Source organism: Lynx canadensis, chromosome A3 (assembly GCF_007474595.2).
Source record: "Lynx canadensis isolate LIC74 chromosome A3, mLynCan4.pri.v2, whole genome shotgun sequence".
Lineage (NCBI taxonomy): Eukaryota > Metazoa > Chordata > Mammalia > Carnivora > Felidae > Lynx > Lynx canadensis.
In genome coordinates this window covers 120,785,792-120,808,502 of record NC_044305.1, presented here as the reverse complement: position 1 = coordinate 120,808,502, position 22,711 = coordinate 120,785,792, and the positions used below count along the sequence as shown (strand labels likewise).

General features: G+C 40.8%; 2 protein-coding genes across 15 annotated transcripts in view; one reads left to right on the top strand and one right to left on the bottom strand.

Moving 5' to 3' along the window:
* The window catches only part of ITSN2 (intersectin 2), a 151,144-nt gene extending 137,897 nt beyond the window's left edge, over positions 1-13,247 (bottom strand). For 12 of the 14 annotated variants that reach the window (XR_003967941.1, XM_030311549.1, XM_030311541.1 and 9 more), the window contains exon 1: positions 12,806-12,879. The gene's annotated coding sequence lies outside the window, so the exon portion shown is untranslated. Of the gene's footprint in view, positions 1-12,805; positions 12,880-13,157 lie in introns of those variants that run through there. The other 2 variants (XM_030311539.2, XM_030311536.1) reach the window with 2 other exon arrangements.
* The window catches only part of LOC115511292 (translation initiation factor IF-2-like), a 33,802-nt gene continuing 13,479 nt past the window's right edge, over positions 2,389-22,711 (top strand). The window contains exons 1-2 of the mRNA XM_030311822.1: positions 2,389-2,414; positions 12,518-13,294. Coding sequence (XP_030167682.1) covers positions 2,389-2,414; positions 12,518-13,294 — 803 coding nt within the window. The remainder of the gene's footprint in view (positions 2,415-12,517; positions 13,295-22,711) is intronic.

The following is a 22,711-nucleotide window of genomic DNA, read 5'->3' as shown; positions in this document are numbered from 1 at the left end:
TTTCTAAGTTCTGAAGCCATTCACATCTATATAAGTATTTTAAATTTTTGCTGAAAACAAAATTAAAAGGTAAATGGGGAAAATGAAGAAAAACCACAAGTATAGTCAATATTTAAAAACCTTTTTTTTTTTTCAACGTTTATTTATTTTTGGGACAGAGAGAGACAGAGCATGAACGGGGGAGGGGCAGAGAGAGAGGGAGACACAGAATCGGAAGCAGGCTCCAGGCTCTGAGCCATCAGCCCAGAGCCTGACGCGGGGCTCGAACTCACGGACCGCGAGATCGTGACCTGGCTGAAGTCGGATGCTTAACCGACTGCGCCACCCAGGCGCCCCTAAAAACCTTTTTTTTAACGTTTATTTATTTTTGAAAGAGAGAGAGTGTGAGCAGGGGAGAGGGAATCACAGAATCTGAACCAGGCTCCAGGCTCTGAGCTGTCAGCACAGAGCCTGACACGGGGCTCGAACCCACGAACTATGAGATCATGACCTGAGCCGAAGTCGGACGTTTAGCCAACTGAGCCACCCAGGTGTTCCAAGTCAATATTTTTAATGTACAGAGAACTATTAAAGCAGATAAAGAAAACATTAAGACCTCAAAAAGACAGTTTTCCATCAACACCCAAAAAACAAATAATCCAGTGAAGAAATGGGCAAAAGATGTGAATAGACTTCTCCAAAGAAGACATCCAGATGGCCAACTGACACATGAAAAAATGCTCAACATTACTCATCATGAGGGAAATACAAATCAAAACCACAATGAGATACCACCTCACACCTGTCAGAATGGCTAACGTTAACAACTCAGGCAACAACAGATGTTGGCAAGGATGCGAAGAAAGAGGATCTCTTCTGCATTGCTGGTGGGAATGCAAACTAGTGCAGCCACCCTGGAAAGCATTATGGAGGTTCCTCAAACAAAAACAGAACTACCCTAAAACCCAGCAACTGCACTGCTAGGTATTTATGCAAGGGATACAGGTATGCTGTTTCGAAGGGACACATGTACCCCAATGTTTATAGCAGCGGTATCAACAATAGTCGAAGTATGGAAAGAGCCCAAATATCCATCAACGGATGAATGGAAAAGAAGATGTGGTAAGGCACACCTGGATGGCTCAGTCGGTTGAGCGTCGGACTTCAGCTCAGATCGTGACCTCACAGTTGGTGAGTTAGACCCCTGTGTCGGGTTCCGTGATGACAGCTCAGAGCCTGCAGCCTGCTTTGGATTCTGTGTCTCTCTCTCTGCAACCCCCCACTCACATTGTGTGTGTCTCTCTCTCAAAAATGAATAAACAGGGGCGCCTGGGTGGCTCAGTCGGTTAAGCCGTCCGACTTCGGCTCAGGTCACGATCTTGCGGTCCATGAGTTCGAGCCCGGCATCGGGCTCTGGGCTGATGGCTCAGAGCCTGGAGCCTGCTTCCGATTCTGTGTTTCCCTCTCTCTCTGCCCCTCCCCCATTCATGCTGTGTCTCTCTCTGTCTCAAAAATAAATAAACGTTAAAAAAAAATGAATAAACAAAACAAAAAAAAGATGTGGTATACATATACATACATAGTATATACATGTATGTATGTATATAGATACATACTGTGTATGTACACATATATACACAGTATGTATCTATATACATACGTACACAGTATATACACACACACACACACACACACACACAATGGAATATTACTCGGCAATCAAAAGGAATGAAATCTTGCCATTTGCAACTACATGGATGGAACTAGAGGGTATTCTGCTAAGCAAAATTAGTCAGAGAAAGACAAATGTCATATGACTTCACTCATATGAGGACTTTAAGAGACAAAACAGATGAACATAAGGAAAGGGAAGCAAAAATAATATAAAAACAGGGAGGGGGACAAAACATAAAGAGACTATTAAACACAGAGAACAAACAGAGTGTTGCTGGAGGGGTTGTGGGAGGAGGGATGGGCTAAATGGGTAAGGGCCATTAAGGAATCTACTCCTGAAATCACTGCTGCACCATGTGCTAACTTGGATGTAAATTATAAAAAACAAATATATTACAGAAAGTTAAAAAAAAAAAGACAGTTTTCAAAAGGGGAAATGAAACTAATGAATGTCAATGTCACAAATAATCAAGGAAATGCAAATTAAGTTGCTTCTTCCAATAAACTTATTTTATTTATTTATTTATTTATTTTTTAATGTTTATTTATTTCTGAGAGAGAGACACAGAATCCAAAGCAGGCTCCAGGCTCTGAGCTGTCAGTACAGAGCCCGATCCAGGGCTCGAACTCACAAACCCACAAACCCTGAGATCATGACCTGAGCCGAAGCCGGAAGCCCAGCCGACTGAGCCACCCAGGCGCCCCCTAAACTTTTTTTTTTTTTTTTAAAGAAACATGGCTAATACTCGAGGCCAGCAAAGGTGAGGGGAATGAGTGCTGCAGACATAACTCATGGGGGTGCAAACTGGTATTGCTCTTCAGAAGGCACTTTGAGAACATACAGCAAGAACCCTACCACTGTTCATATCCAATAAACCAGTAATTTCACTTCTGGGAATCTGTCATAAGAAAACGATGATAAATGGGGTAAATGTGAAGATGTTCACTGCAATTATTAGTTATTATAGAAAAAAACCTGGAAATAACCTGAGTGCCCCACAGTGGGGCAAATCAAGTATTACGCTGCTACTTAAATCAAATTCATTGTGACCTGTAAATTATATCTCAATAAACCGATTGTTTTAAGTTTATTTATTTATTTTGAGAGACAGCAAGAATGGAAGAGGGGCAGAGAGAGAGAATTCCAAGCAGGCTCTGTGCTATGAGCTCAGAACCTGCTATGGGGCTTAAACTCATGAACTATGAGATCATGACCTGAGCTGAAATCAAGAGTGAAGACACTCAACCGACGGAGCCACCCAAGCACCCCTCAATAAACCTATTTTTAAAAACACAAGTTTGGCTAGACCATATGATAACCTGGAAACGGCTTACATTCTTATAATTAAAATTTATGAAAATAATAGCAGCCAACAATCACTGCATACTTCCCAAATTCCAAGCCTGACACTCAGGTTTCTATGTGTTATCACTGACATCATCATTATCAGGGCCATCCTAGAAGGGTCTGAGGCTCAAGGCCACTCACCAATTATGGGGCTGGCCCCAGATAAATTACACTTTAAAGAAGGCCTTATTGTAAACATTTTCATAGGTCCCTTGAGAATGTTAAAAAAAAAAAAAAAAAAAAAAAAAGAATTTTGAAATTGAATTTTAATTATTTCAGAAAAGAGAGGTACAGTGCCCCTGACATGCCCCCTTCCCTCCAAGCATAGCCAAGGGCAGCAGTCCTGGCTGACCTAAGCAAAAGACAGGCTTGATTATTATTGTTACCATATAGAAAGAATTTATTATGAGATGGTCACACTAAACATACATTATCTCTTCATCCTCATAACAATGCTATGGATAAGTATTATTATTAAATCTCCACTTTTTTTAAGGAAGAGAAAACCAAGTCTTTTCGAAACTTACATTCACAAAGTTAGTAAAAAGCCAAGCTGGAACTAAAACTCACTCAGCAAAAGCCATGTTATACTCAACTACCAGGCTGTATTATAAAACATGCACAATAATATATATCTAAAAACACAAAAAAGAAAAGATACGGTGCATAGGAAACACCAAAATGTGGTTGTTATTGGTTGCTGGACTTGGAATGACTTTTTCTCCTACTTCTTTTTTTTCCTATTCTACAAAGTTTCTTCAATCAGTACATATTATTTCCACAGTAAATATATGTTTAAGTTACATAATGAGAAATAATGTTAAGGTGAAAAAGTAAAAGAATTTGGAAAAATATTTTCATTAAATGGCAGGTTATATTGTTAATATAACTCAGAGACAAGCAGTCAGTATACTTCAAAATTAAACTAGTAAATTTAGAGAAAAATGCCTCTTAACAAAACTAGAACAGAAACATAATGAATGCTGGAGAGAAAAAGGAAGTGAGATCTAATCAAATGCACCAATAGCCAGAGAGAGGTGTAACTAGAACCCCAAGTCTTCAGGGTTTGCTCTTTCTCCTAAGGCTCTGACTTCTGGCAGAGGCTGCCAGTGGGCCTACCCCACCAGTTCACCAAACTTCCCAGGGCATTTCAAAATCTTACCAAGATTACATCAGGACCCTCCAACTTCCCCCATTACACTGGAAAAAAGGGGGAAGTCAGAAGAAAAACTGAGCCTTGTTTTAGAGAAGAGATCTAGAAGGAAGATTCAAATACTCTGAACACCAGAAAAGGTACACTGGGGTGAAAGAGTTATTTATTTTATCAGGCTTTCCCAGAGGCAAGGTTAATAATCCTGTAAGTAACTTGCTGTTCCCAGAATGGGAAACTTCCAAGCCTGTTTTCATTCAATTTGTCTCTGGGCCCCTCCCTCTCTTTCCCCCCTTTCTCACTGAAAGCCCAGTTCCAATGCTACTTTCTCCATGTAAGTTTCTCTATTTTATATACTTGGAAGGTTGATTCCCTTCCTGATATCAACAACATCACCATAAGCACCTTTAATCCAAATTGACAAATATTTACCAAGTCATCAGATGTATAGCACTTGGATAAGATGTATAACAGCAGGGAATAGAGGTTCCTGGGTGGCTCAGTCAGTTAAGCCCCCAATTCTTGATTTTGGCTCAGGTCATGATCTCCCGGCCACAAGACTGAGCCCCACATCAGGCTCTGTGCAGAGTGTGGAGCCTGCTTGGGATCCTCTCTTTCCCTCTCTCTCTCTGCCCCTCCCCTACACGTACATGTGCACTCTCTCAAAATAATTAAATAAACGTTAAAAAAAAAAAAAAAAAAAAAAGAGCAGGGTATACACAAAAGGAAAAGGCCAAAACTTAGAATTCCATATAGGTACTAAAGAAAGGACAAAAGATGAGCACCTAACTTTGCTTTAGGGAACCAGAAAATTGTTAGATGAGTAATCTCAGAGGAAATGACTCCTCAACTGAGTAATGTGAACTAATCAATAGGTATTACCCAGTAGGCTAGAAAAAGAGATTTTTTACGAATTAGGAACAGAAACAGGCAAAGACACACAGGGAAAAAAGCTGAGAATTAAAAGACAATGTCATAGGACTTCATATGTGAGGCTAATAATAGCACCTACCCCATAGGAATGCTGTAAAAATTAAATAAGGGAGTAAATATAATGAAATTAGAATAGTGTTATATATGAGAAGTCCTATATAAACCTTAGCTATTATCGTTGATAAAAATCCATAAACAAAACTAAGAAAGAAACTTGGAAAAAAAAAAACTATAACTATATGGCAAAGAGTTACTATTCTTAAAATATAAAGAATCCTTAAAAATAACCAAGCGATGAAAATGCCAAAGAAGTGAGAAAGAGCAGAGGTAAATATTTCTAAAAGTAAAATCTTTAAAAATATGCCTTCAAAAATAGAGAAAGAAAAACAAGGTGGTCTTTATCAAATTAGGAGATTAAAAAAAAGAAGCCCATGTTTCTGACGATATGGGAAACAGGATCAGTTTCACTGGTAGGAGAACACTTCGGTACTGACAAGTTTTTCTAGAAGACAACTTGGCAATGCTTTTACATGGGCCATAGGAAGTGTCTATACCTTTTGATCCATGACTACGACCACTACAACTACTAGCAATTTATTCTAAGGAAATAATCATAGATGTGAACACAGATACGGCTACAAAGATGTTAACTGTGGCACAATTTAAAAATATAGGGTTGCCTGACTGGCTCAGTCAGTAGAGCCTGCAACTCTGTTTTGTTTTTTTTTTTTTTAAGTTTATTTATTTTTGAGAGAGAAAGAGAGAGAGAAAGCATGAGTGGGGGGAGGGGCGGAGAGAGAGGAGCAAGAGAGATCCTAAGCAGGCTCTGCACTGTCAGCTCAGAGTCCCATGCAAGGCTCAAACCCACAAACTGTGGGATCAGGACCTGAGCTGAAGTCGGATGCTCAACCAACTGAGCCACCCAGGCACCCACCCCACCTTTTTTTTTTTTAATGTTTAAGAGAGAGAGCATGAGCAGCGGAGGGGCAGAGAGAGAGGGAAACACAGAATCTGAAGCAGGCTCCAGGCTCTGAGCTGCTAGCACAGAGCTCAAAGCAGGGCTCCAACTCACAAGCCATGAGATCATGACCTGAGCCATGACCTGACCGACTAAGCCACCCAGGCACCTCCCCGCCTTTTTTTATGGGGAGCCTGCAACTCTTGATCTCAGGGTCATGAGTTTAAGCCCCACATTGGGTGTGGAGCCTACTTAAGTAAATTTTTACAAACAAATAATAAAACTTAAATTTAAAAAATACAAACTACTTTAAAGTTACAGAACCAATATGAGAGGATAATATGAGCATATTAGCTGTGAGATCTTGGTAAAATTACCAAACCTGTCCTTGTTCAATCTTCTCAACTGCAAAATAAGTAATAATAGAATAGCTTTTATGGAGAGGCTGAAGACTAAGTGAATAAAAAAATACATCAAGTGTCTCAAAAGTAACTAGAAAACAGTAAATGCTCAGTAAATGTCAGACGTTGTTAACATTCTATAGTAGCAAAGCAGTATTATTTAGCCAAGAAAATTATGCTGTAGATAAGTATGCAATAAAATAGAACTATTTTTTGATAAATGTTAGTAAGCGAAAAAGCAGGTAACACACCACAGTATATAATCCCATTTTTTGCAAAGACAAATTTCTAGAAGGATATCTACCAAAGTATTAAGAGAGACCATTTCTCTGGGTAATATGATTCTCAGTGACTATTTTCTTCTTTCAATTTCCCCTGTTGCTTTCGAATTTTCCAAAAGAACATATATTACTCATCACAATAAAAATGGTATAAACAGAAAGCCTATAGGGTTTAAAAACAAACACAATATAGTGCTTTTAGGAAAAGTAAAATTAAGGTATCTATTCCAAACCATTTGATAAATCTCTGCTCTAGTCATGTTGTATCTGAGGTTTGTTTGTTGCCTTTAAGTTATTAGAACATAGAAATATTCAGGGATCTGCTGGATGCAAACCCAATAGTTATATTAAAATGACAGGGGTACCTGGGTGGCTCAGTTGGTTAAGCGTTCATCTTCAGCTCAGGTCATGATGTCGCAGTCCGTGGGTTCAAGCTCTGTGATGAGGTTTGTGCTGACAGCTCAGAGCCTGGAGCCTGCTTGGGATTCTGTGTCTCCCTCTCTTTCTGCCCCTCCCCCACTCATTTCTCCATCTCTCAAAAATGAATAAACGTTAAAAAGGCCTTAAATAATAAATTTTGCTAAATACAATACGTGAAATATAAGTTAACACATAAAGCACAAACAATAATCTTTTCCCAGGTCTTTCATTTTTTAATAATAACCTTGAAAAAGGCAAATTTACTTCTCTCAATTACCCCCCACCCAACTACCTACACATTCCCTACTCCCATTTCCTGCCTTACTTTTTCTCCACAGCACCTGGCAAACTCTAACTTCTAGACAGTTGATTGTCTCTCCTCTTTCTTCTTGAATATAAGCAGCATAAGGGCAGGGATTTTTGTATATTCTGTCAACTGCTTACATGCTCAATGCTTGGGGCAGTTCCTAGCCTGTACGCACACAATATTTGTTAGAGGAATTTGGTACCATGAATGAGCAGTAACTTCTGTTGGGTTTAATTTTTAGAATGAAAGATGGTTGTTAAGAACAAAGAAAAAGTTAAAGGAGATGATAGAAAACAGAGGGAAAAGGCATTTTTCCCCCACCGAAGCCCCCAGAAAGACAAAGATGAGGTAAAGTCAACCTAATGTAGAAAGCGATAACAAAGATGTATTTAAGAGGGAGCTACAGCATGTACTTTATCAAGATGAGATTACCACCATGCTACAAAGACTATAAACCCAGGTATGGGAGAGTAACGTTCAGAAAAAGGTTGGGGTTATCTGTATCTAGTCTAAACGGCTCTTAACATCTCAATCATACAAGTGATTCTGTTCTCTAGATCGTGAAGGAGCCAAAAACTCCAAGTCAGAATCACAGAATGAGGACCACACATTAGAAGGAAGGAGAGGTGGACAGGGAAAGCCTTCCAATACAGGCTGTCTCTGCAGCAGGACAACATCAATTTATAAGCATTTCACTGGAACATTAGCAGAGGAGAAGCCTAAAATGCTCACAGTGAAAGAAGGTTAAGTGGAAATTAAACCATGACTTCTCTTCTACCATTCAGGTTTTCAGGACTTACCACAAAGTTAGAAAATGCATGTTACACGTGCATCTCAGTCCACATCATTCTCTGCAAATTTCATGAGTCTTGAATTTCTCACTTATACTTACCAAAATGTATTTCATGTCCACCAAAAAGTAAAATCACCAAACGCTACACATGTGAAATTCATGCCAATGTGTTTAAGCAAAAAGAAAATGATAAAGCAGCAGTTAACAGTGTCCTCCTGTCAGAGAAAACCCTGCTAGGGTTTATCTACATGGACTCTATAGTTTGCCACTGCCCACCATTCTTTTTTATTAATATTTTTATTTTTAATGTTTTATTTATTTTTGAGAGACAGAGAGCATGAGAGGGGTAGAGAGAGGGAGACACAGAAAGCAGGTTCCGAGCTGTCAGCACAGAGCCTGACGTGGGGCTTGAACCCACAAACCACTGAGATCATAACCTGAGCCAAAGTCGGACGCTTAACCTATGGAGCCACAAAGGCACCCCAACTGCCCACCATTCTTGACTATTCTTTCCCATTGTCAACCTCATACTAGTCAAGCGCTCCTCACGCTGAAAAGCATAAGTTGTTTAACCACCTGGATTCAAAGACTTGGAAGTGATAATCCAAAGCAGTAGTCTCTTTTGCAGATACAGACACTTTCCTCCTTCAGGCTACATCCCACCACCCCTAATTTAAGGGGGGCGGGGGAGGCAGATTCTTTAGGGGGAGATGAGATTGTGGGTCAGTTCTTCTGTTTTCCAGACTTCTTACATGGATTGTTTTGATGATAAGATTAAAAATTAAGGTGCCAAAAAGGGTATTTCTTTTCCAGTCATTTAGGTAAAAAGACCAAAAAAGAAACAAAAAAAGGATTAAGCTAGTTTGAAATTTCTCACTGAAGCTAGCTGGAATAATGGTAATGTTTATTGAGCACCCATACTAATTAGTCACTGTGCTAAATACTTTCTATTACATACAATACCACTATGAGACAGGTACGTTTTGTAAATGAGAAACAGAAGCTTAGAGAATTAAAATCAGTTGCTCAAGACCATACAGGTATTTCATGTTGGGAGTTAGGGGCAGGAGGTTTCATCTTGAAAGCCTATATCTTATCTACTATAGTTAAAATGAAAATAAATGAAATTTTTATTAACCACATATACTTTTTCTAAAATGAATATGCATTAGTGAAGAAACTAATCTAGAAAACATAGACGAGTTGCTTAAATCAAACAAGTTAAATGTCTACTGTCTGGTAATAGATCTCCTAAATGTCTCCCATAACTACTGCTGAATAGCTTCCCAAGTAACTAAATCATTCAGTGTCCTGATATAGCTGTGAAATGATTTTTCAAGTGACTCTCTTAAAATAATACTATTTGCAAATGAAATATGCTGCCCTCTTACAGTTGTATAAATACCTTATTTCGTGATGTATTCACTGCCCTATTTCTGCTCAGTTTCCTCCTCTCCTCCCCCACTTCCTCTCTGCCTTAAGATCCTTTAAAACCAGTTTAGTTCCCCCTTTTCAAAGAATACCTACAAATATGCACCATCTACATCTACCCAACAGGACTCTAACATCAGTGACTATGTTCAATAGTTACAGGAGGATACAAAGCAAAAAATGAACTCAAGAAAAAAACAACAGCACTTCTTTTTTTTTTTTTTTTTTTTTAATTTTTTTTTTTCAACGTTTTTATTTATTTTTGGGACAGAGAGAGACAGAGCATGAACGGGGGAGGGGCAGAGAGAGAGGGAGACACAGAATCGGAAACAGGCTCCAGGCTCTGAGCCATCAGCCCAGAGCCCGACGCGGGGCTCGAACTCACGGACCGCGAGATCGTGACCTGGCTGAAGTCGGACGCTTAACCGACTGCGCCACCCAGGCGCCCCAAAACAACAGCACTTCTGATGCACCTTCATCTTTAGATCTACTCGTTTACATATTCTAAACATTCTTATTTTCCTACTTCACACGTGGAATCCTGACTTTAACAACTAATATGCCAAAAAAGAAAAAAAGCCTGCCTTTTCTTAGTCTTTCTTTAAAAACAGTTGTTCCACAAATTTTTCCATAAATAAGGTATTGAAAAGATCAGCATACCAAAAAAAAAAAAAAAAAAACCCAAAAACCAATGCACTGTTATAAATATACCACATTTTTAGTAATACAAGTTTTAGTGATATAATTTAGTAACATAATTAGTTTATTCTGAATCATTTCTGGAACTTGTTCACAAATTGCTTTACAAGTAAATATAGTACATACAAATGCTAGTTACTTACCAGTGGATTAACATGTACTTTCATTCATTTACTCAACAAATATTTACTGAGTGCCCAAATGACTTTTTTTTTTTTTTTTTAATTTCTGAATCAAGAGGAGTGATAAAGGCACAGGGGCTGAAGTTAAAAGGTCTTGGTTTGAAACCTGGCTCTTGTACTTACTAGCTCAGAGACTAAGGGTGGTCAGTTAACCTCCAGGTTAGCATTTCACCTATCTACTTGATAGGAGAAAAAGTAACTACTCATAGGATCTTTGTTGATTATGCTTTAACTGATTATGCAAAACAGCACAGGGCCTAGCAGTAATAAGTGTTCAATTAATGATAACCGCAGTAAATATATTTTAATACTGAGGAAAGTAGTTGAAGGAGATGACCAATAAATGTTCTTTTTGTCTTTCTAGAAAGATGGAAATTTGTGAAACTTGATATTAAAGACACATTAAAAATAGAAATCTTAAGGTTATGGAAAAAAACTTCCACTTTTTTTAAAAAAAAAGATGTATTAAGTATGTAGGATGAAATAACAACAACAACAAAAATTAAGGTATGAAGGAAAAAGATGGATAAAGAAAATCCTGAAAGCTCCTGTGTGGGTGATAGGTGTATAGAGGTTCCTTATACTACTCTATTTTTGCAAAAATGCCATTTTTTATAACTATAATTGCAATCCCAGAACATGCCTAACACATTTCCTCATATTCAGAAGAGACTAGGATTTTAGCTTTGAGATCTGTTGAACTAATAATAGTACCTCCCTGCTCAATAATTCAGTACAGGTCAAGTTTTGTCAGACAATTCTACCTTTCACTATAAAGGTGAGTGGAGGGAATAAATGTATTAAAGCATTAAAAAATGCAAGCTCTTCTGCTGCTCATTAATATTACAATAGCAATAATGCACATTTTCCCATGCCTTCCAAAAATACAAAATTGCTTGTTCTTAAATTAAGCTTTTAAAAACAACTTGCACCTTCTACACTTTTGAAATTACAAGGGATATATGTCAATCATATTTCAATAAAGCTGGACAGGAGAGAGATATTACTAGAGAATCATAGGCACAGCCAAAGAAACCTAAAGATATGCAGAACAGAGTTGCTACTATCTTTAAAATTTGAGGGATATTATTATCAATTCATGTAAAGGTTTTAGGTGATGTTTATAGACTGCGTTTAGGTTCTATCACTGATTAACAATATAGCAAACAAGCAGAGGGAAAGAGGCAATTTTCTTAAGAGGCTTAAGAAGCTTAACCTACAGAGTCTATGCCACCTAAATTAAGCTGACTAAAACAACACAAAATTTCAAGTCACGCTTCGCCGATCTCTGGGTAAGCAAGTAAACACTAGTAAAAAAACAAATTAGAGCATTTAAGAAAGCAATCATGTTTGTGTAACCCTTAATTCCTAAAATAAACTGGTTGGCTCTATCAAACATATTCCTAATTCATAATTAATTCAAGTCTCAAATGAAGCATACTTGCCATCGGCAATCATTCAACGACAAAGCGCATGATTAATCACCCAAATACAGCATCTTTTTAAAGAATGCAAAGCCATCTGCAGTTTCCGCCTGGGTTTACACATTCACTAAGCACAGGCAGGCATCTTTAAAAACAACAACAACAACACAACAACAACAATAATTAGGAATAAACTACGATGGCCTGAGAGATTACATCTCTCCGCGCTTTTGTATACCCTGGAAATCAATAACGCTAAAGTCAAATTGTAACATTCCCCAACTTTGGTTTAACGCGAGCGGTGGACGCCGAGCATCCGCCCACTGGCCTCTCGTGACTCGGACTACTTTGACGCACCGGGATGCGGCTCACCTGACATTCCGAACCAGCCATTACCAAGAAAAGCCAATTCTGCGGGGAGGAAAAAAAGGGGGGGGGGTGATCCCTTAGGGTGCCCCTAAGGGCCCCCTTCTGCCGGCACCCTGAAAGCGAGGGGCCACGCCACCCCCGGCCCTGAGCTGCGTCCGCACCTGCCAGGAGAGACTGGGGAGCCGGGGTTCGGCCGCATGGGAAGGGGCGGCCCAGCCCCGGCCCCTCGGCGTCCGCCCTGGCCCCGCCGCTGGGGCAGGAACCGGGGCCGGAGGTTTCCGCCCGGCGCCGCCAAGCCCGCCAGGGGCCTAGCTCGGGCTCCCAAGGGCCCGTCCGCGGCGGCGGGGGCGCGCAGCCGCCTTCCTGCCCGGCCCGCCGAGCCTCCCCGCGGCGAGCGCGGTGGCGCCCGCACCTGCCTCGCGCCCTGCCGCAGCCCCGGCCAGTCGCTTCACCCACCTGGCGCCCCCGCCGCGCCTCCCGTACGTCACAGCGCGACCCCGTGCCCCTCGGCACCCGCAGCGCGGGAGCGAGCGGACGCCGGGAGACCCTGCTCGGCAGTCGCCGCCGCCGCCCGGTTCGTCGCCAGGCCGCAGACAGCGAACCTGTTGCGCAGCGTGTCACGGCCGCTCGGGCTTCGCGGCGCCGCCTCAGCCCCACAACAACATGGCGGCCGCGGCCTCCGCAGGAAGCCGGGGGGCGGGGAGGTAGGCGACGGGCCGGGCGGCTGACGGCCCGCCCGCCAGTCCGCGGCCGGCACCGACTCCCCCACCGTCGGGAACCCGAAGTTGGCCCGGGCGCGGCTCCTCACCCCCAAGAGTCCCGGGGCACCGAACCCCGCGGGCCTGGTGCCAGAGTTCCGCTCTCCCCTCGGGGAGGCCCCGAAGCCCCGGGACCCGGCAGCCCTTCCTGGAGCAGCGACGGCCCACCTGGCTCCTCCTCCCCGAGGTGACATGTTGAGGTTGGGTGGTGCGTTTCCTGCCTCTGCAGAACCCCCAGGGTTTCAGGGAAGGCCTAGCCGAGTCTGACACATGCCTGTTGCACCCCACATGGGGTGCTCTCCGGCGTCTTCTCCCTCTCTCGGGTTAATGCGCTGATCTGAGCTGGGATTCTCCTAGAATGGGAATCTGGGGCAGGAGAAGGAGGCTGTTCCCGCGCTTGTTTATGGGTCTGTTACAGCCAGCAGAAGAACTGACCATCCCCAATGGTCATCCATTCAGCATTCCTCACTCCTCTGTAACACATGACAAAGGCCGACAAGGTAGGGACCTCCCCACCTGCCTCCACTTGGGAGAGCAACTACCCCGTATACTCTCATGAGCAGTAAGAAGACGTTCATCTCTGCCCAAACTCCACTACCTGCAGGTCTGAACATTCTTCCCCACGCTATAGTTGCCTGACAACTGAAGATCAGAGTATCACCTTTTTCTCAACCCTTCTGGTCCCTGGTCTCCCCACAAAACACCAGACTTCAATTCAAGTTACTACCATATACCTTTGCCCTTAACACAGCATTCTTTCAAGAGAAAGGGTTTCTGTTAGCTGGGGTTAGAGGAGGAGTCACTGTTCCTATGGGTGTAACAAAATGGGGTTACAAGACCCAATAATTCTCTTGGCTTTTTGAGGCAGAGTGGGGCTGGTCCCAGGTACAAAACTCATATTCCCCCCCCCCCCCCGCCCCAGGACTTAAGCAGATAAAGGAGAAATTTGTGCAGATCAAATGATCCCATGGCTTCATTACTTACCTGTTAGGGCAGGTGAAGATGGCAAGGCTGGCCTGAGAGGGATGGCTCCAAAGCTTAGGCCTATCTGGCCAACCAACCCATGTGAGGGACTTAGCAAACATCAGTGATGATAAACAGGCTTTTCCCGCTCTCACACTCGGTGTTTTTCCTAACTTCGGATTAGGACCTGACCAAGACCTGACAGACAGGTCCTGTGCTTCAGTGACATAGTGAGGCCTGACTCCTTTGTGTTAGTCCAGGAAGTCTCTTATCTACTGGGGACCAGTCAATCTGCAAATAAGCCACCCAAGCTAAGGACAACACTCTTGAGCATATGGTCTCATTCTCATGGCAGACCTCACGAATTAATTGTGGTACTCCCTTTCAGAGCCCATATTTAAGGGTCTAAACCTCTGAATCCTTCTCAACATAATGCTCCAGAGACTTGGCCTAGTGTGAAACCTCTTTTTTTTTTAATTCTTGATAGGCAGATAGCCAGATCCCTCCCACCATTTGGTCAATGCCATTTGTGTTTTCTGGGTTCTGGACCTGGGGAAATTCACCGAGTCCTTTTTCTTTCTGAAGGAGGTGCTGAATCCATGGCTGGATAAAAATGAAGTTTGTAAAAAGGAGTATTTATAAACAAATAAGAAATATTTCAACATCTCCCTAAAATAAGTAAAAAATTTAGCAACCTGTCGTGGAAATTGGTGTCCTGTATACATACTGGGAACCTGTAGTATCCCGACTGCTAAAACATTATATCTCAGGGTTCGTAAGGAATCTTGAAGCCAATTTGTCCATCCTATCCTACTCATTCAGTATTTATGATTTACATAGGTGATATATCCACAATCCTACTTCTTTGACATCCTCTTCTGCTCACAGATCATACCTTGGAACTGTATCTGTAATTTCTCTCCTTGGTATTTCCCAGATCCCACCACTCTTGTTTACCTGCAGCCTAATGGGTGATCAGATACTTGGAGGAACTAGGTCCTACCTTAGACATATAGGCATACCTGTTAAATCTAAAGAAGATTAGGAATTACTATAGTATGAGAAGGCTGAGAGGTCAAGAAGGGGACTAGGTATATTTTTCTTCCCCAACTTCTTCCACAATTTAGGATAGATTCTTGGGTCTATTCCTGGTAATCTAGCTTTTACCATGGGAGCATTTAATCTCAATCTGTTTTCCTTACCTGCACTGGTTCTTCCCACCCCAACCATATATATGCTATGTTCTATCAATCTCTCTTTGTTTTAATTAATTAGATTCCATCCTTAACCCCATTCCTACTCAGTCTACCCTCAGAACAAACCCACAATGGTGGGAAGAGGCTATAATAGAGAACATAAGCAATTTCAGAGTCTAAGCATCCCATGAGATAAATTATCTATCCTATAGAGTAGGAAGGCTATGAGAATCTAGAGCTCATATGTAATGCCTCCAGTAGTAGTAAATCTCCAAGACAATGCAATAAATAAATAATTTAGAACTTCCCTTATTGTTTCTTGTAGCGCAGGTCTGTTGGGTACAAGTCTTCTTTGTTTTATCCAAAAATGTTATTTTACTTTCATATGAGAATTGTATGTCCCCTGAATATGGAATTCCAGATTGACAGGGTTTTTTTTCTCTTTCAGCATTTTAAAGATGTTTTTCCATTCTCTTCTGGGCTTCTTGGTTTCCACTGAAAGTCAGGTGTTGATCAGATCATTTTCTCCTCTATGTAATATGCTATTTTCTCTTGCTGCTTTCAATGTTTGCTCTTTATCTTTGACTTTCAATAACTTGACCCTGATGTGCACCAGTGTTTTGTTTGTTTGTTTGTTCTGTGTGGCATTCATTTACAATCCTGTATCTACAAATTTCTGTCTTTAATCAATTAGGAAAAATCTTAGACATTATTTCTTTAAATTTTTTTTTAATGTTTATTTATTTTTGAGAGAGAGAGAGAGAGAAAGCAAGAGAGCATGAGCAGGGGAGGGGCAGAGAGAGAGGGAGACACAGAATCTGAAGCAGACTCTTCACAGAATCTGCGCTGTCATCACACAGCCCGACATGGGGCTCAAACCCACAAACCTTGAGATCATGACCTGATCCAGAGTTGGGCACTTAACCGACTGAGCCACCCAGGCATCCCAGACATTATTTCTTCAAATACTTTTTTTCTGCCCCATTCTCTCTCTCATCTCCTTCTGGCATTACACGTATATTTGATTATTTGCTATCATCTGGGTTCATATAGATGTAGCAGTATTAAACTACTATTGAAAACCAGAAACACCTGCTCTACCTTCCTGATCCTTAGGGCATCTGAAGATAGGAGCATTGTGCAGTGGAAATCTAAAGCTGTGCCCCTTTTACCTTCTGTCTTTGGTGGGAGTAATCTGCCTCTATTGTTAGCAACTGAGCTTTTTAGCCAGGGTGTCTCTTTTATTCTGTAGGAAAAAAACCCTTAAAATATCTCTATACTACTCTTGAACACACACACACACACACACACAGATACAGACATACCCGCACACATTCTATCAGAATGATTCTATTTCTTCTGAGAAATAGCTGGAAAGTGAGGTTTGTCTCTTTTTTAGTCTCTTTTTTCTTTCAAAACCCACACAAAAGAATAGATGTGCTGACAGTCATTCTTTGTGCATATAGAACATAAAGTCAAAGTCAATCTGGGAAACCAAGCTGAGGCTGCCCTAGTATTTTGACCATAAGAGCAGTTGAAAAGCAGGTCAGGGATATGGGAAGTCAGGGTCCTGGAAAAGGCCTAGGGTTTCATCTGGTATGTATTTGCCGATTCATTAATTTGATATTTGTTTTCATTCAACAAATAGTTATTAAGAACCTATCATGTTTTAGCTACTGGAAACAAGGAGTTAGCAAGGAATTAGCAGTAGTGGAAGCAGCTGACCCAATTCAGAGGCATGGTTAATGGGCCAAACTGGTTCCTTTGCCCTGTTACTGGCTTGGTAACCTCCTGCATCCTATTTTGGAGCCCTGGCGTAGATGAGAAATATGGAAGAAGCGGAAATACGAATGATTTAAGGGGAAAGAGGAGGGAAGGGAAATTCCCGAGCACGCAGGAAGGAGTGTTCTCATTATTGGGCCGCTTGTGTCATGCAAAACTTGAGATGCTGGCTTAAGGCCTGATGGTACTGGAAGAGGTAGTACCAGGCATATTAGAGGGGAAGTCAGCCCAGACTTGGCTCTGGGCCAGCACAGCAGGGTGGAGCCAAAGGCCAGACTGGGGCAAGGCCCTAGAGCTCTGGACAGGACGTGCCCATTCATGACTGAAGCACTAGGGGCTTCCAGTCTGGCAGGTGTAGCTCAGGGAAAGGGAATCCAGCCTGTATTCAGAAGTCAGACGTGCTTCCTGTCTGGCACATTTGCCCAGCTGTCTGTTCAGTTCGTTGCTGCCGTCTCCAGCACAAACCTGGAGCGATTCCAGTTCCCTTCTTGTAATAACCTCACTAGTATTTATGTGGCATTTTGCACTTGATGGAGTAATTTTGTTATTTCATTTAATCCTCACAACAGTTCTGGGAAGCAGGGTAAGGATCTGTTTGTGATCATCTAACCTTGGTTGGTATGAAAGGAAAGAGGTAAAATCAGGCCTCAGTCTTGTGTGGGTAGTTTTTCCATGCCCAGTTGTTGTGATTTTTCTTTTTTCCCTTTTAAATAGAGAAACAGGCTATGCTATTCTGGGTTCAGATAGCAACAATGTTTTTGTTTAAAACCTACAGTGGATCAGATCATTTTGTACTATGTGGCCCAGTCTAGCTGGACAAACGTTTTTATTTCTAGAATTACCATTTTCTTCTTTCTAAGTAAGATAATATCTTGAGCCAATGAAATACAAGAAAGACAGCTGCCCCTACACTGGCCCCCACCCCCACTCACAGGAGAGAGAGAGATGGAGTTCTGTATTTGCTGTGGTGCAAGGGTAGATCCCTGGCAAACGGGAGGCCACATTTTGTTCATTTAGATGATACCCTTATAACTTGCCCTGTCTTGATTTACCCCAAGAACAAGATGAACATCTAAAAATTAGGGCAATTAAATCACTGCCCAAAATGGTGTCAGCAACCTCATCTTGGTTGCCATTCTCATCCACCTGAGGGCAGAATGACCAGAATTCTCCACCCAGGAGAATCTCTGCACTGGGACTCAGATGGAGATTAGGATTGGGTGCTTAGTGCTATTTGCCATTTCTTTTGTTTTCCCCTTTGTGTTGCATGTATCCAATAAATAGGCCTTGTTCTTTTTCGAGTACCTATAGTTTAAAAATGTTTAATTCGGTAGAATCACATAGGAGGGCAAAGAAGCACAAAAATAGACTTGCTCGCAAATTAATTGAACCTTAGAAGCCATTCCTCAACAGGTGGATGTTTGTGCCTTTTTTGCATAACTTGAGTGTCAAAAAAAGTACAGCATTTGAATGAAGTCATTCAGCCATAAGTGATGAGAATGGCTGCTATCCAGTTTTCCTAACATTTAACCACCACGACCATTGCTTGCCTAGTGTGCCTGGCACAAATATAAATATAAATATAGTCTCTAACAAAAGGTAACAGTGCATGCCAGGTATTATAAACCGCACTTCACAGGTGAAGAAACTATCATTTAGAGAAATTGGATCATTTTTCCACAATCACATATTTAGAAAGTGGAAGAGCTAGAATTTTAATCCTTATTTTTATAACTACCAAGACCGTGGTCTTTCTACCCTACAATACTTCCTCTCACTATATTACAGCATTAGCAGTTTCTCTGTATTAAATATACATGAGTAGGAAATTCCAAAGTAATTTATCTTGGAAGAACAGTTCCCCAAAATATGAAGATGCAAATAGTAGGTCAGGTTCCACTGTGCAGTCAGACACATGGTGTCATGCTCCTGGAGCATGTGATTCCTGCCACTGCAGTCAGGAATTCATGCCACAGTGCACTCCTCTTCTCTGTGTTGGCCATGGATTTGGAGGGTGTGACTTAGATGGTCTTATTCCTTATTTTCCTTTAAGAGTCTGTCACGTAAATACTTTTTAAGGAGAATCCCACCTGATCATTTGAAGAGGGGTAGAAGCAGTGGCCTTAAAGATGTACACTCAGTCTGGCCAGTGTGAGCCATAGCAGTTAATTAAATGAACATCTTGCCATTCGCGACCACCCACATTGACCCAAGGTAATTTAGTAAGGTCAGATTACTCAAAATACTTAGAAGAGCTTCATTACATTCCAAATAGACAGCTGAAGGAAAATAAAATCTTAATGTCTGTGTCTGATTTTCAATTCTGTGAAACGATCTGACTACAGAACATTTTTTTTCTTCTTTATTGAGGTATAACTTGCAGATCGTAAAGTATACACACTGTAAATGTGCCAATGCCTAGATTTTACATAAGTGAAACACAGTATGCACCTACCTGTGCCTGGCTTCTGCCCAATGTTATAGACAGTCCATTTGAAGCAACAGAATTTTTACCCCACTTTGAAATGCTTCCTACAATTCACTCATTTGTAGGAGGAGAAATTTTTTTAAAAGATTTCAGACGAGGGGCGCGTGGGTGGCTCAGCTGGTTGAGTGTCTGACTCTTAATTTTGGCTCAAGTCATGATCCCAGGGTTGTGGAATCCAGCTACCACATCAGGCTCTGTGCTGAGTGCGGAGCCTGCTTGAGATTCTCTCCCTCTATTTTCCTCTGCCCCTCTCCCCCACTTACATGTGCTTTCTCCCTCTCTTAAATAAATAAATAAATAAATAAATAAATAAATAGATAGATAGATAGGTAGATAGATAGATAGATTCCAGACTAAGTCATCTTTAAGAGATTGCCTATTATTTTCATCAAGAAGTAATTAGTGAAAATCTTTGTGTAAATGTTTTGCATCCATTTATCTCTCCATCTCTCATTTTGTTCTAAAAAATAATTCCAAGAGAATTGAAAACTCTTTGTTTTCAATTCTCTGTTCTGGAAAATGCCAGCATTGTGTTGGTATTTAAGAAAGTTGTTGACCAACCTCCCCATATCCAGCAATGTTTTTATTTTCTAAAATTCACTTTTTTCTTGAGAAAAAAAGGGGTTTATTCCATTTTATTTTTATTTTCCAAACAGCATTATTTTAATAATTCTATAGTTTTGAAGTACAGGTAGATTCTAAATAATGCAGTTGCATCATAACAACAACTCAAACCTCTTTCATTTTCCTCCTAGGATTTGTGTATTTAAAAATACACTTATTATTTGACTGATCCATCGCATAATATAATTTTCAGCTTTTCTTCACTTAAGGTAAAGTCATAAATACTTTTCCATGATAGCATATCTTCTGTATTTTCCACATTTATCTTTAGAAACTGCATACTTTCTCTTGACTAAAGTACTGTAATTTACTTAATGATTCTCCTGGTATTGGCTGATTTTAATTTTTCATTATTATAAATTACATTTTCTTTCTAAACACCTAAACGTATATAAAAAACATTTCACAATAAGTGTTTTCATAGGTACCATTTTTCCTTCTTTTGGCGTTCATCGTTAAAATTAATTCTCAGAACTGTAATTGCTGCATTAAAATAATTATTGATAGTTTCTATAAGACTATTATTAAGTTACCATCATAGCAGCGTAGGAGTGTACCAGTTCCACTACACCCTCCTCAAAATGATATTTCATCTACATTTAAAAATTGTAATTACGAGGCAAAATAATTTTTCAATTTAATTTGTTTTTCTTAGGTCATTATGATCTAACTTGATGGTCAACATTTTTATACTTCTATGAATTAATAAAAAGTAATCTTTTGGGGCGCCTGGGTGGCTCAGTTGGTTGGGCGTCTGACTTCCGCTCAGGTCATGATCTCGCGGTCCGTGAGTTCGAGCCCTGCGTCGGGCTCTGTGCTGACAGCTCAGAGCCTGGAGCCTGTTTCGGATTCTGTGTCTCCCTCTCTCTCTGACCTTCCCCCGTTCATGCTCTCTCTCTCTCTGTCTCAAAAATAAATAAACGTTAAAAAAATTTAAAAAAAAAGTAATCTTTCTTCTGTGAATTATTCACATTCTCTGTTCATTTACATATTATGGTATTCCAATTTTACCAATTCATATACAGTAAATTCTTTTAAAACATTGAGATATAATGGGCATATAACCTTGTATACAAACACATACAAACTCGATATTTGCATGTGTTGCCAAATGATCACCACAATAAGTCTTGTTAACAACTGTCACCACACATAGTTACAATTTTTTTTTCTTGTGATAAGAACAAAGATTTACTGTCTAAGCAAATCTAAAAAAAGATTTCATAGATAAGTGAGATCATAGTGGTATTTATCTTTCTCTGTCTGACTTATTTAACTTAGCATAATGACCTCAGGGTCCATCCATGTTGCCACAAATGGCAAGATATCATTCTTTTTATAGATGAATAATATTCCATTGTATATAAACATATTTATACCACATTTTTTAATTTATTCATCCATTTATGGATACTTAAAAAAATTTTTTTAATGTTTATTTTTGAGAGACAGAGAGAGACAGAGCATGAGTCGGGGAGGAGCAGAGAGAGAGGGAGACACAGAATCCAAAGCAGGCTCCAGGCCCTGAGCTGTCAGCACAGAGCCCGACACGGGGCTTCAACCCATGGACCGCGAGATCATGACCTGAGCCTAAGTTGACACTTAACCAACTGAGCCACCCAGGTGCCCCCATTTATGGATACTTTGATTGTTTCTATGTCTTGGCTATTATAAATGTTTATATTTATTTTGAGAGAGTGAGGGAGCATGCACATGTGTGCTCCAGTGAACAGGGGAGGGGCAGAGAGAGGGGGAGAGAATCCCAAGCAGATTGCACGCTGAGAGCACAGAGCCCAACGTGGGCCTTGATCTCACGAACGATGAGATCATGACCTGAGTGGATATCAAGAGTTGGACACTTAACCACCTGAGGCACCCAGGTGCCCCTGTATCTTGGCTATTATAAATTATGCTGTAATGAACATGGGGGTGATATATCTTTTTGAGTTAATATTTTCATTTTCTGTGAATAAATACCCAGAAGTAGAAATGCTGGATCATATGGCAGTTCTATTTTTAATTTTTTGGGGAACCTCCATTCTGTTTTCCATAGTGGCTGCACCAGTTTACATTCCACCAACAATACACAAGGATTCCCTTTTCTCTACGTCCTTGCCAATACTGGTCATTTCTTCTTAATAATTCCCATTCTAACAGATGTGAGGTGGTGTCTCATTGGTTTGCATTTCCCTGATTATTGGTGGTGTTGAACATCTTTTCATGTACCTGTCGGCCCTCAGTATGTCGTCTTTGGAAAAATGACTGTTCATATCCTCTGTTCATTTTTTAATTTGATTTTTTTCTTTTTAAAAAAAAAATTTTTTTTTAACGTTTATTTATTTTTGAGACAGAGAGAGACAGAGCATGAACGGGGGAGGGTCACAGAGAGAGGGAGACACAGAATCTGAAACAGGCTCCAGGCTCTGAGCGGTCAGCACAGAGCCCGACGCGGGGGCTCGAACCCACAGACCGTGAGATCGTGACCTGAGCCGAAGTCGGACGCTTAACCTACCGAGCCACCCAGGCGCCCCTAATTGGATTTTTTTCTATT